Here is an 11,510-nt window from a genome sequence, read left to right as displayed (position 1 = left end):
CTGAATATTCTTTGGAAGGACTGATGCTGAAGCTGAAACTCCAATACTTTGGCCACCTGATGCAAAGAACTGACTCACTGGAAAAGACCCTGATGCTGGGAGGGATTGAAGGCAGGAGGAAAAGGGGATGACAGAGGATGAGATGATTAGATGGCATCACCGACTCAACAGACATGAGTTTGAGTAAGCTCCGGGAGTTGGTGACTGACAGGGAAGCCTGGCGTGTTGCAGTCCATAGGGTTGCAAAGAATTGGACATGACTGAGCAACTGAACTGACTGAAGGATTTTTATTTAAAATGGCAAATATGAAGGACAATGTGTGACTATAACTCTTTTACTGTTTGATTAAATATGTCCCAAATCATGACAGAACTGTTTAGAATGACACTCTCAATTCCATAAAGATCTTATTTCTGTACAAGATTACTTTATCAATGAAAATAACAATTCACTAATGATCAAAATAACATTGTTTAGCATTAGAATCTTGCAAAAAACGAATAAAAACTAGATCTAGTCACTGCCATTTGATTAAATTTAACAGATTTAGTTAAGTCATAGAATCACTCAATTAAAGAGGTATTAAAGTAAATGTAAAAGTCGTGTGGAGATGGAATCTACAAGTGAGCCTTAAGTCTACTGGTATCAATTATGAAAAAGCATGTAGATGACTTACATTCATTCCTCTGAAAAGATGACACCGCATTCACATCAACAAAAAGATTATGGCACTCGAACACTATATTTAATGAGTAAACATGGTAAATGTACAGCGGTACATACTAGGCTCTTTCTTCCTTTTAAATTTTGGAGGGAAAAACAGCAGGCTGAGCAAAAAAAACAAAAACAAAAACAAAAAACCACCAATCTCCTGTAGAACAGGAGGTGAAGTTATCAGAGTCCTAAGAATAAATAGCTTGGAAAAGACCAATGAAAATAATGTTATTATCTTCTCATCTACCTTCACTTTTATTGGCTTTACATTTTTCAGCTTGTAAGAAAAAATTTTCCAAGGGAATTTGAACCATAGACCTAAAATCTATGAAATAAATGAAATCTAGTCATGCTATCTGCTGCAGCCAAAAAACCAATTTTTGCCTGTCTTTTGAGTATATATAAAAGGAGATCATATGTCTTAAGGAATAATTCCTTCAAAAATGAGGCTGAATTATTTGTACCATGATGGATTTATAACATTTTCAATACAGCCAAAGTGTATGTTAAAATAAATGCTTGCTTTATGACATCAAATCATATTTTCCCCTCTAAAAATTAATTTGGCTACTCCTAAAACACTGTATTAAATGCCTATGTATCTTACCTCTTAGTATGCAGGACAAGCAACTGCTTATGAAGTAATTCAATCTAATGCAGGCCTTTTGATAAAAATACATTTTAAATGATAACAGGCTAAAGCACAAGGTCACCAGAGACACCACAAACATATCAGTGGTTCTGTCAGTTTCATAACTGAATTTAGGATATCCATTTTCTCTTGTGGTCATTCCTTAAAGTGAGTAAGTTGATGTCTCTTCCAGTGAGGAGCCTGTCTGAATGTTTTGCCACAAACTGAGCATTCAAATGGTTTCTGCCCTGCATGAATTAGATAGTGTCTTTCCAGTTTAGATGGGGATCTAAAGCTTTTAGAACAAACACTGCATTGGTAAAGAAGGCCATCATTCCTCTCGGCACGCCCTGAATAACCACAATGACTATGATGGCCCTGCTCTGGTTCCAGAAGTGTGCTAGAGAGACAGGGCTCCCTGCTCCTGCAGGGGCCACCAAGAATGAAATCCTCTGATTCTGCCTTCACTTTTATTTCTGACATTTGATCTGACTCTGAGACCTTGTATTTTTGAAAACCAAGAGTCTGACATTGTTGGGAAGCACTGTAGCTAACAGTATCACCCTGGTGAAGGAAAAGTTTGTTAAAATTTTCCAATTCCACTTGGCAAAGAGATTTTCTATAGGGAAGCTTATCAATATGAGTTAGTTTATGTCTTTTCAAGTGAGCTGACTGCCTAAAAGATTTCCCACAAACATTACAGCCGAAAGGCCTCTGTCCAGTATGAATTAAATAGTGTCTTTGTAGTTTAGAAACAGAAGGAAACACTTTCTCACATTTGTCACAAGGACACATCTTATGTCCAGTATGTATGTTTCCACTTGGAACTGAAAAGCCACACTGGAGCACTTGACAGTTTTCAAAGAATTCCTCACCCGATGAACCATAGATAGATATGTCTTTTTTATGCACAGGATTATCCATAGTTAACATGTTTTCTGGTGTAAGAATACCTTTTACATTTTTCCCCATATTTTGGCTCTGGCAGTGCTTTTGCCAAGAAAATGGCAAAGTCAATGTTTTCTTTTTATTGCCAACTGTCTTATATGTTCCATGCTTGCCAAGAGAACTCAGACATGTTCTCTGGGTCTGTTCAGGCCTCTGCTCACCAGAAATAAGATCACGGTTTTTCATGAAAGTGTTTTTAAATACTTTTTTATCAGCTCGAAAATTATCTAATTTCTTACCCCCAGCACGTTTAAGCTTAGCCAAGATTTTTTTAACAATGGTTTTATAGTTGTAGCTGCTTTTGAGCTTGCTTGGAATTTTGCCACTTCTGGCAGGAAAACACTTGTGTCCTTTGAGAATCTGCTCTGATTCAAAACATTCTTCACACTCGGGACATTGAAAAGGGACAATATAAACAGAGTGGACATCAAGTTGATTATTCTCTTCAGATTCACCTATATTACCATTTTCAAAGCCATCCTGCTTTGTATTTAATTTATTAGGCAGGGAACATGATTCTGAACTCTTCACCTTTAATGAAAGAGTCTGAAAAGTCTTATTCCTGGTATGGATTTGTTTATGCTTCAGAAGTTTGCTTTGAATCTTAAATCCTTTTTGACAAAAACAACACTGAAAAGGTCTTTCTTCTGAATGTGTGAGTTGGTGGATTTTTAAGTGAGTTGACTGTCGAAAAGACTTACCGCACAGGACACATTTAAAAGGCCTCTGACCAGTATGAATTAGAACATGCCTATCAAGTTTTGATTGTGATGGAAACATCTTGCCACAGATTGTACATGCATGAATATCCTTTTTTTTCTTTGAAGGGCTGTATGTAGGATCAGACTTGGAGCATGGGTGTAATGCCCATCTCTCCTCTGGGGTAAAAGTATGATACATTCCATACACTGGCTTTTCTTGCTTGGCCTCCAACAATCTTCTGACCTGTTTAACATCATTCTGGTATGTTTCATCGTGAAGCTGTTGGTGCTTCACAAATGTCTTCAGATTCTTAAAGTGGCGTTGACAACTACTACATTTAAAAGGCAGATTATGAGTTAGTTGATGTCTTTCCAGGTGAACTAGTTGCCTAAAGGTTTTATGACACACATCACATTCAAATGGCTTCTGACCAGTATGAATGAGATAATGCCTAGCTAATTTTGATGGTGTTTCAAAATGCTTGAAGCAAATATTGCATATATATGGCCTGTTTCTAGGTAGCTTGTTGGCTGCTGCTACACACTGCTGAATCTTTAGCATTTTAAAATTGTTTTCAGCCATCATAGTCTTCTGTGATATACTCTGATGAGCTCCATAGTGTTCTTAAACTCCACAGATGTCTAAAAATTAAAAATAAAAATGTATTAATTAAAAAATTACTTATTCATGTGAAAAGAAATAATTTAAAATGTCCTTTGGCTAAAGATATTAAAGGAAATAGGGAACCTCAAATTTTCCTGTGTTTAACAGTAAGTTAATAACCATTTTAGATACTTTAGAATCATTAAACTAATTTCACACATATAGAGAAATAAGGAGTCTTCAAAAGAAATACTTAAAAATGTATATAATTTTAAGCTGTATTTCTAATTAGTTGAGATAATACATTAAAGAGACTGAGTTGGATTTCTTAACATTAATTAGACCTTTTAATTCCAATTTTCTTAGTTCACTATTAAGTAGATTTGCCATTTTCAAAAATTGGACTAGAAAGGTAAAAACTGTAAGAAATATAATACTAAAAACAAGACAAGACATATCTGCATTCAATTATAACACTCCTTGGATATGATCTGAGAATGGAATGTTTCAGTTATCAAAATTCTTAGCCACATCGTTAGTAATACTTACTCTTTGGACCAACAAAGACAACACAGACAACTGGAAGAAAATGTTCCAGGAAATCTGAATTTTAGTCCTGGATTTGCTACCATATGATCTTGGTGGCAAGGAGAAGGAAATATATAGACTGCTCAGCTCTAAGTCAGGCAAAGTGCCTCCTGGCCTGCCTACCACATCACTGTTGTGAGAATCAATGGAGATGATGCATCTGAAGGTGCTGGAAAACTAAAGCAGTATATAAATGTAAGGTATTATTTAGCTCAACACTAATCAAACTTAAAAACTTAATCTACTTAATATTTTTAGGGTTTCTAACTAAGAGATCGGAGAAGGCGATGGCACCCCACTCCAGTACGCTTGCCTGGAAAATCCCATGGATGGAGGAGCCTGGTAGGCTGCAGTCCATAGGGTCATGAAGAGTCGGACACGACTGAGCGACTTCACTTTCACTTTTCACTTTCATGCATTGGAGAAGGAAATGGCAACCCACTCCAGCGTTCTTGCCTGGAGAATCCCAGGGTCGGGGGAGCCTGGTGGGCTGCCGTCTATGGGGTCGCAGAGTCAGACATGACTGAAGCGACTTAGCAGCAGCAGCAGCAGCAACTAAGAGATAAACACACTAAATGTATAGTTCTTTTTATTCCTCCTTTCCACTTTGTTGTAGAAGTCCTAAAAGACAAGTATAGAGGCAATAAGGTTGACACAGTGGCTACTTACATATTTATCTATGGCTCAGTAATTGCAGGTTGAGTACAATTCACTTTCAGGCAATATAATTAAAAGGTCATTTTGGTCTTAAGAGTTATTAAAAAGATAAACAACACTTTCCCTAATATGCCTCTATGGGACACACGCAAAAGCTTATGAGGAACTTTCACAACCATTTTATACCATATATTGTATCTGAAAAGCCAATTTTCTTCTTATCCTTCTTCTACTAATCCCTTTTCTTTAAATAAGGAAGCCAGAGATTTAAAAAAGGTGTTCTAGCTCTCTCATCCTAAAAGTGAATCTTCTAGTTGAGAAAAGAGAGTTGATAAACCTACAGGAGACTCCCTGTTTTTTTTTGTCAGCTGATTTAGTGAATATCTGAGCTTCCCTGGTGGCTCAGACAGTAAAGAATCTGCCTGCCATGCAGGAGACTTGGGTTTGATCCCTGGGTTGGGAAGATCCCCTGGAGAAGGGAATAGCACCCCACTCCAGTATTCTCGCCTGGAGAATTCCATGGACAGAGGAGCTTGGTGGGCTATAGTCCATGGGGTCACAAAGGGTCTGATATGACCAAGCAACGTTCACTTTCATTTTCAGTGACAATCTGGCATATGTGCTGGGTGCTATTACTGTTTTTGTGTTTAAGATGTCTAGAAAACACCTTAAACACAAAATCTCAAACACACCCACTGTAGTGCTCTTCAGCAATCTGATTTAAAAATAGGAAAAAAATCATTTATTGAGCAAATTATCTTCTACTAGTTTTTTTTAACATAGTGTCCTTCAATCTCCAAGTCACTATCCATTATCGGATTGTGAAATAAATTTAATGGGTCATGATCTGCATCTTTGTTTAATAAAATAGATTAGAAAATATCAGATTGCATAACATATGGTAAGGACAGTGTTTTGTGAAACTTCTATAGGAAGAGACAAACTTTGTGAAACTTGTTCTCTTGCATATTTCTTCACACAGGAGACAGAGGAACCCACAACAAATCAATCACTTTATCCAAAAGTGGCCAAGTAATCCATTAGGTAAGACTGGGGCCCATAGGACAAGACAGGAATTTCTAAGGATTACTAATTTTCTTCAATTAACCCAAATAATCCAAAATATTATCAAAAATTTTAATTAGAAGTCAAAGGTAATATGACACACAAAATAGTCTGACTGCAAGCCACCCTATTAATTTATAAAATACACCCTATAACCCAGATATCCATGTTAGCAACAATCAGCTGTTGATACTATTAGTATGCATTTTCACAATACTGAGTTAGAGAAATTACAGGTGAACAGCCTCCAAATCCCTAAAGTGCTAACATAGCAGCAGTCATGAAGATTACAATTAGGTGAATTGCCCCAAATTTGGCAATTTATTTAATTCCTGTCAAGTAATCAGGTGTTGAGGTGTCAATTAGGACAATGAGCCAAACTGCAAGTAATTATCAAATCTTTATTCACTTATGCAACAGTGCAAGCAAGAGGCTAAAAAAGTACTGGTCACCCAGTGGTCAATTAAACAAAACAGTGCACACAGTCATATCCCAGGGGAGAAGGCTGAAAAAAAAGGCAACTGGCTCTTTATGGACCCGTGAGCCAGGGGATGAGGAAGGAAGGGCTATAAGTAGAAAGATCCTGAGTCAAAATGGAGAAAAGTACCTCAGTCAAGGGTACCCCTTCCACATTCCCTCCCTTTGCAATAAGGGAGGTATTGGTGGAGGCAACTGGGAAGTACCTGGGCCTCAGAATGGAGGTACCTGAACCAGGAATGCAGAAGAATATGAGCATGGCTAGTGGGAGGGAACTGGTGCGTCCTCAACTGCAATTCCCTCCACAAAACTGCAGTGCATTGGCCATGCACAAGTCCACTGTTGCAAGAGCAGCTTCCCCTGATGAGGCCAGCCAGGCAAAGCCACGCAATTGTCTACCGTTGGGCCTGAAAGATCACACGTACTATTTTGGCTTGAAGCCAGGTTCCTCCACTCCTATTGTTTATTTCTTCTTTCCTTTAATAGTTTCTTTGGATCACTGGCAAAAAATGCCACACTAGAACTACACACATGGCAACCATTTCTGATTATAACCGGAACTGACTACCTATAGTTACCGTGCCAAAAAGAGACCATGGATTATCATCTAACACTAGCCCTAAGACTGGATACTATTGTCACTTGCATCCACGCCATGTGGGAAAGCACTGACTGGAAGCTCTATATTGTTAGAATCATTGGTGGCAAGCAGTGACCTCATCTGCTATTTATAAGTGACAGCTCAGGGATCCCCAAGCTCCAAGTGCAGTCCCACCTGTACTTAAGCACATGCACGTTAATTTGCTAGAACTCCAAATCCCACTTCAACTGGATCTTGTGTTCTCAACTGATTTTTATTTTTTTGGTCGATAATATTTTAAAAGACAAACCAACACTGTGTAATTTTTCCTAGGCTCAAGTAAAAATAAAAAACGGCAAATCTCAATGGTTCAACCCCAAGATTATCCTGACAACAGCAAAATACTCTTACAGTTGGAAGACTGAAAAAACTGATCTCAAAAAATTCCAACGAAACTTTAAGGCTGAAAGCCTACTGGCTTTCCCGTCTCAAACAGCACCATTAAAAGGAAGTGAGGACATATAAAAATCATTGAACAAGAAACACAAGAACTGAGAAAAACTTGAGAACTTTCAGTTAGGGAATAATCTTTGGCGACATTTATTACGGCCTTTCCCTCTTTGTAGCTTCTGCTCTACTTCCCTTGGCCCACTCTCTTGCCCTTGAACCATCACCTCTTTCTCCTGGGGTGAAGCGGGAGTGTTGCACAGGACACAGGGCCCTCACAACTGGCCCTCGCCTTAATCGTCCACAACCAGTAAGCACCTAGGAGTCGAACGAGAGTCCAGAGACTGCAAAACCCCACAGCAGGAAAGGCAAGGCAAGGGTGAAAACTGCTTTGGCCACGGTGGGGCGGGGGGAGGGAATGCCACATGTGATACGATTCACTGCACGGGAAAGTATGCTTTTTGCATTTTCCTTTCAGAGATTCCTGCTCCCCAGGAGACGGTCAGGAGCTGGAGAAACGAGAAAATAAAATAAGCTGAGTTCCTGGCTCCCCCGTTCTGAGTCCCCGGGCACCTTGGAGGGACTGAGGCAGGCCCGACCTTTCCCGTGGGTCGCTCCACCTCACACCTGAATTCCTGAAATCTTCCTCACGCACCTGCAGCTGTCACGGGCCCGGGAGCCGCGCATCTCGGGACCAGGAGCCGCAAAGGCAGCGTGCGCACGTCCTCGGGGCCGGCGCGGAGATGGGCTGAGTGCGCAAGCGCAGGATTCGGGAGAGCTTCGGGACACGGTCCGACTGGAAACAGGCTCCCCACCAGCCCTGGGCCGCAAGTCGCTTGGGCTTGCCTGGAAGTCTTACGGTGAAATGCGGCTCCAGGGGTTTCCAACCTCGGCGCTGCTCACCCGGCACTGCAGTTGTAGGGGGAAGAGAACAGAGTTAAGAAGGTGTATTTTCCGTTTCAGTTCAATGCTTGACTAGGAAAACCACATAGCCTTGACTGGTGGGCTCAAGGCTCTACTGGAAGCTGGTGAGCCCGTGTTCAAAGCCCACTCTTCTAGTCCTCTCTAATGCGAGAGAAAAGGGCCGGTGATAACACGCCATGTGTCAGAACTTTCTGTGCCTTCACTGTCCTGGGTACTCTGCACGTCGTCAGACTACAGTATTTCAGGGGTCGGGGACCTGGGCTTCTCTCTCGGCTCTGCTAACGTCCTGCTAGCAGCGGACTCTTTTAGCTTCTTTGAGCATTCCTTCAATGTATTTCGGGTCGTCTGCAATGTACGAAGACCTGTGCTCAGAGTGTTAGTTTCTTCAGATTTGATAGATGAAATAGATGTAAAGTGCTCAATGGAATGCCCGGTGCATAATAAACCCCCAAATAACTATTATCATTTATTAGTTACTATTTTTATTTTAAATACAACAACTTTATGAAGTAAAAGTATCCCATTGTAAAATGAGGAAAATGAGACCGAGACGTTAAGGAGCTGAATTTCTCACAGCTGATAAATGATGGCAGTGGGATTTGAACACAGGTAGTCTTTTTAATTCAGTACTGTCTCCCAAATTGTAGATATCCCAACATTAATGTAGGCACAATTAAGGACTACGTGTTGTAGTGTAGTTGCAAACTAGGGTGGCACATTATTACTAACTAAGATGCTTGAGTATCTATTGAAGATTTTAAGTACAAAAGACGTCAGAGGCGAATTTGTTGTGGCTTTTGCAGGTTCTGATTGTAACTGTCTCAGCTTAAGAGGCGAGGAAATGAGAACAAATAAGAAGTACGTTTTTCACCTGTGAGTATCTTTTTACATTACTTTTCAAGAGCCATTGCAAACGAAAATTGTTATTTCTTTTTTTAAATTTTATTTTATTTTTAAACTTTACATAATTGTATTAGTTTTGCCAAATATCAAAATGAATCCACCACAGGTATACATGTGTTCCCCATCCTGAACCCTCCTCCCTCCTCCCTCCCCATTCCATCCCTCTGGGTTGTCCCAGTGCACCAGCCCCAAGCATCCAGTATCGTGCATCGAACTTCTGATGTTGGTATATGCACTTCTATTTAAAAAAAGAGACATTGGGTCAATGAAAAGTCTCTTTTTTATGTAACACGGGGAAATGGATAATAGGAAAAAGCTTTTGCTTCTCAGGAAGCAACCTTGGAAGAGTCACATTTGGGAAGGTTGAAGCCCTTAACTTCCAACACAAGCAGAGAGGAAGAGCTTTGTGTGTCCTGAGTGCTGATTCCAGGGTGGGGATGTGGATTGTCCAGACTTGCTTGCTTCTGCAGCTTCTCTTGGAAGCTCAGCTCAGTCAAATTAAGGAAACAATTGCATGCATCACCAGCCATAAAAGTCTTTAGGAGAGATCTAAGTATCATGAGAGACTATTACCCGAGGTTGGGGACTAATGAAAGGTGCATTACCTGCAAAAATAGATAGGCCTTTGCACCAAGAACCTGAGAAATATGGAGTGTGGAACACAAGTGGATGGGCTGTTCTCCAAGGTCATATACCTTGTCTCCTCACCTCCCCCATTTACCATGAGAGCTATTTCAGGAAACTTCCATATAAAAAAGGGAGAAATTACTGTCAGTAAGAGTCATCTGGAAGAGTTCATTGAATAGCCGAGATTTGAACAGAGACAAATATGATACGATTATACTCCACAGAAAGTTATTGTAAAATATTGACTACATTCCCAGTGTTGTATATTGCATCCTTGTAACTTACTTATTTTATACCTAGTAGTTTGTACCTCTTATCCCCTTCATCTTTCCACCCCTCCCACCTGTACTACTACTACTACTAAGTCACTTCAGTTGTGTCCGACTCTGTGCGACCCCATAGACAGCAGCCCACCAGGCTCCCCCATCCCTGGGATTCTCCAGGCAAGAACACTGGAGTGGGTTGCCATTGCCTTCTCCAATGCATGAAAGTGAAAAGTGAAAGTGAAGTTGCTCAGTCGTGTCCGACTCTCAGCGACCCCATAGACTGCAGCCTTCCAGGCTCCTCCATCCATGGGATTTTCCAGGCAAGAGTACTGGAGTGGGGTGCCATTGCCTTCTCCGACCTCTGGTAATGACTAATTTGTTCTCTGTTTCTGTCAGTCTGTTTCCGTTATGTTACAATTGTTCATTTATTTTTTGGATTTTACATATCACTGAAGAGATACAGTTTTATTCTCTCCCTGTATGAATTATTTCACTAGGTATTGTTCCCTCCAGGTGCATTCATGTTGTCACAATGACAAAATTTCATTCTTTTATGGCTGAGTAATATTCCATTGTATACATATACCACATCTTCTTTATTCATTCACCTCTTGGTGGATGCTTGGGTTGCTTCCATCTCTTGGCTTTCGTAAACCATGGTGCACTGAACATTGGGTGCAGATGTCCTTTTGAACTGGTATTTTTCAAAGAATTTTTCTAATAAAGATAGCTCTCCCTTTCTAAGACTTGGTGACTACAGTTTCCTCCTCATTTTGTATTTCCTCAAGAAAAATATTTGCAGTCTGTTTATGTTTTGCTACATGATTTCTGAGGGAAGGGTGACTGATGCTGGGGTTGGGGACTGGTCAGTTGGCGTCAGAAGGTATTTTACAGTACAGCGGTATTTTATTTAAATACAGTATTAAATATGGTATTTAATTATGGCATTAAATACCATATTAAATATAGTATTTACTTAAATACAGAGGTATTACTGTACATAGTATAGTGGTATTTTACTTAAAGTAGTTGAACAACCTCCAACTCATAGGCTAGTTCTCAGTCTCCTAAATTGTTGCTGGAAGTTTTCTTCTAAAGCTCCATTGCTGATAACACCTATTGGATTTCTGTGTCTAGTTAGGTGGCACCATCCCACCGCACTCTCTGTAGTTTAAATTCAGTAGCACAGGGGTTCTAGAGTTACCATAAAGCAGGCAGAATTCTCAGTGTAGGACTTTGACCACATTTGTTCACCCTTAAGTCAGGGCTGACTATTGAAGCCTCATGACTTTGGAGACCCCTCCAACTATATTAATACCAGGGTGGAGGCTAACCAAGGAGGGAAGGCAGGGGTGTGGTATCTACCAAGACTTTTTG

At 40.1% G+C, this 11,510-nt stretch overlaps 1 protein-coding gene and 1 long non-coding RNA gene across 8 annotated transcripts in view; one reads left to right on the top strand and one right to left on the bottom strand.

The window, feature by feature from the left end:
- Positions 1 to 269: 269 nt before the first annotated feature.
- On the bottom strand, positions 270 to 8,187 carry ZNF770 (zinc finger protein 770). Of its 3 annotated transcripts, none has more exons than XM_006057192.4 (2): positions 8,069 to 8,187; positions 270 to 3,637 (listed from the first exon to the last, which is right to left on the bottom strand). In XM_006057192.4, exon 2 carries the CDS (start codon positions 3,579 to 3,581, stop codon positions 1,503 to 1,505), a length of 2,079 nt encoding a protein of 692 aa, XP_006057254.4. In that variant the 5' UTR covers positions 3,582 to 3,637; positions 8,069 to 8,187; the 3' UTR covers positions 270 to 1,502. The 3 variants fall into 3 exon arrangements, with proteins under 3 accessions (XP_006057254.4, XP_025151746.3, XP_025151745.3); XM_025295961.3 differs by having other exon boundaries at positions 8,041 to 8,156; XM_025295960.3 differs by lacking the exon at positions 8,069 to 8,187 and adding an exon at positions 4,501 to 4,567.
- LOC102399988 overlaps positions 8,136 to 11,510 on the top strand; it is a 138,817-nt gene continuing 135,442 nt past the window's right edge. For all 5 annotated transcript variants that reach the window (XR_006542911.2, XR_003112400.3, XR_006542910.2 and 2 more), the window contains exons 1-2: positions 8,136 to 8,441; positions 9,141 to 9,210. This is a non-coding gene — a long non-coding RNA (uncharacterized LOC102399988). The remainder of the gene's footprint in view (positions 8,442 to 9,140; positions 9,211 to 11,510) is intronic.

This window comes from Bubalus bubalis, chromosome 11, assembly GCF_019923935.1.
Source record: "Bubalus bubalis isolate 160015118507 breed Murrah chromosome 11, NDDB_SH_1, whole genome shotgun sequence".
Taxonomy (NCBI): Eukaryota; Metazoa; Chordata; class Mammalia; order Artiodactyla; family Bovidae; genus Bubalus; species Bubalus bubalis.
This window is presented reverse-complemented; position numbering and strand designations above follow the sequence as displayed.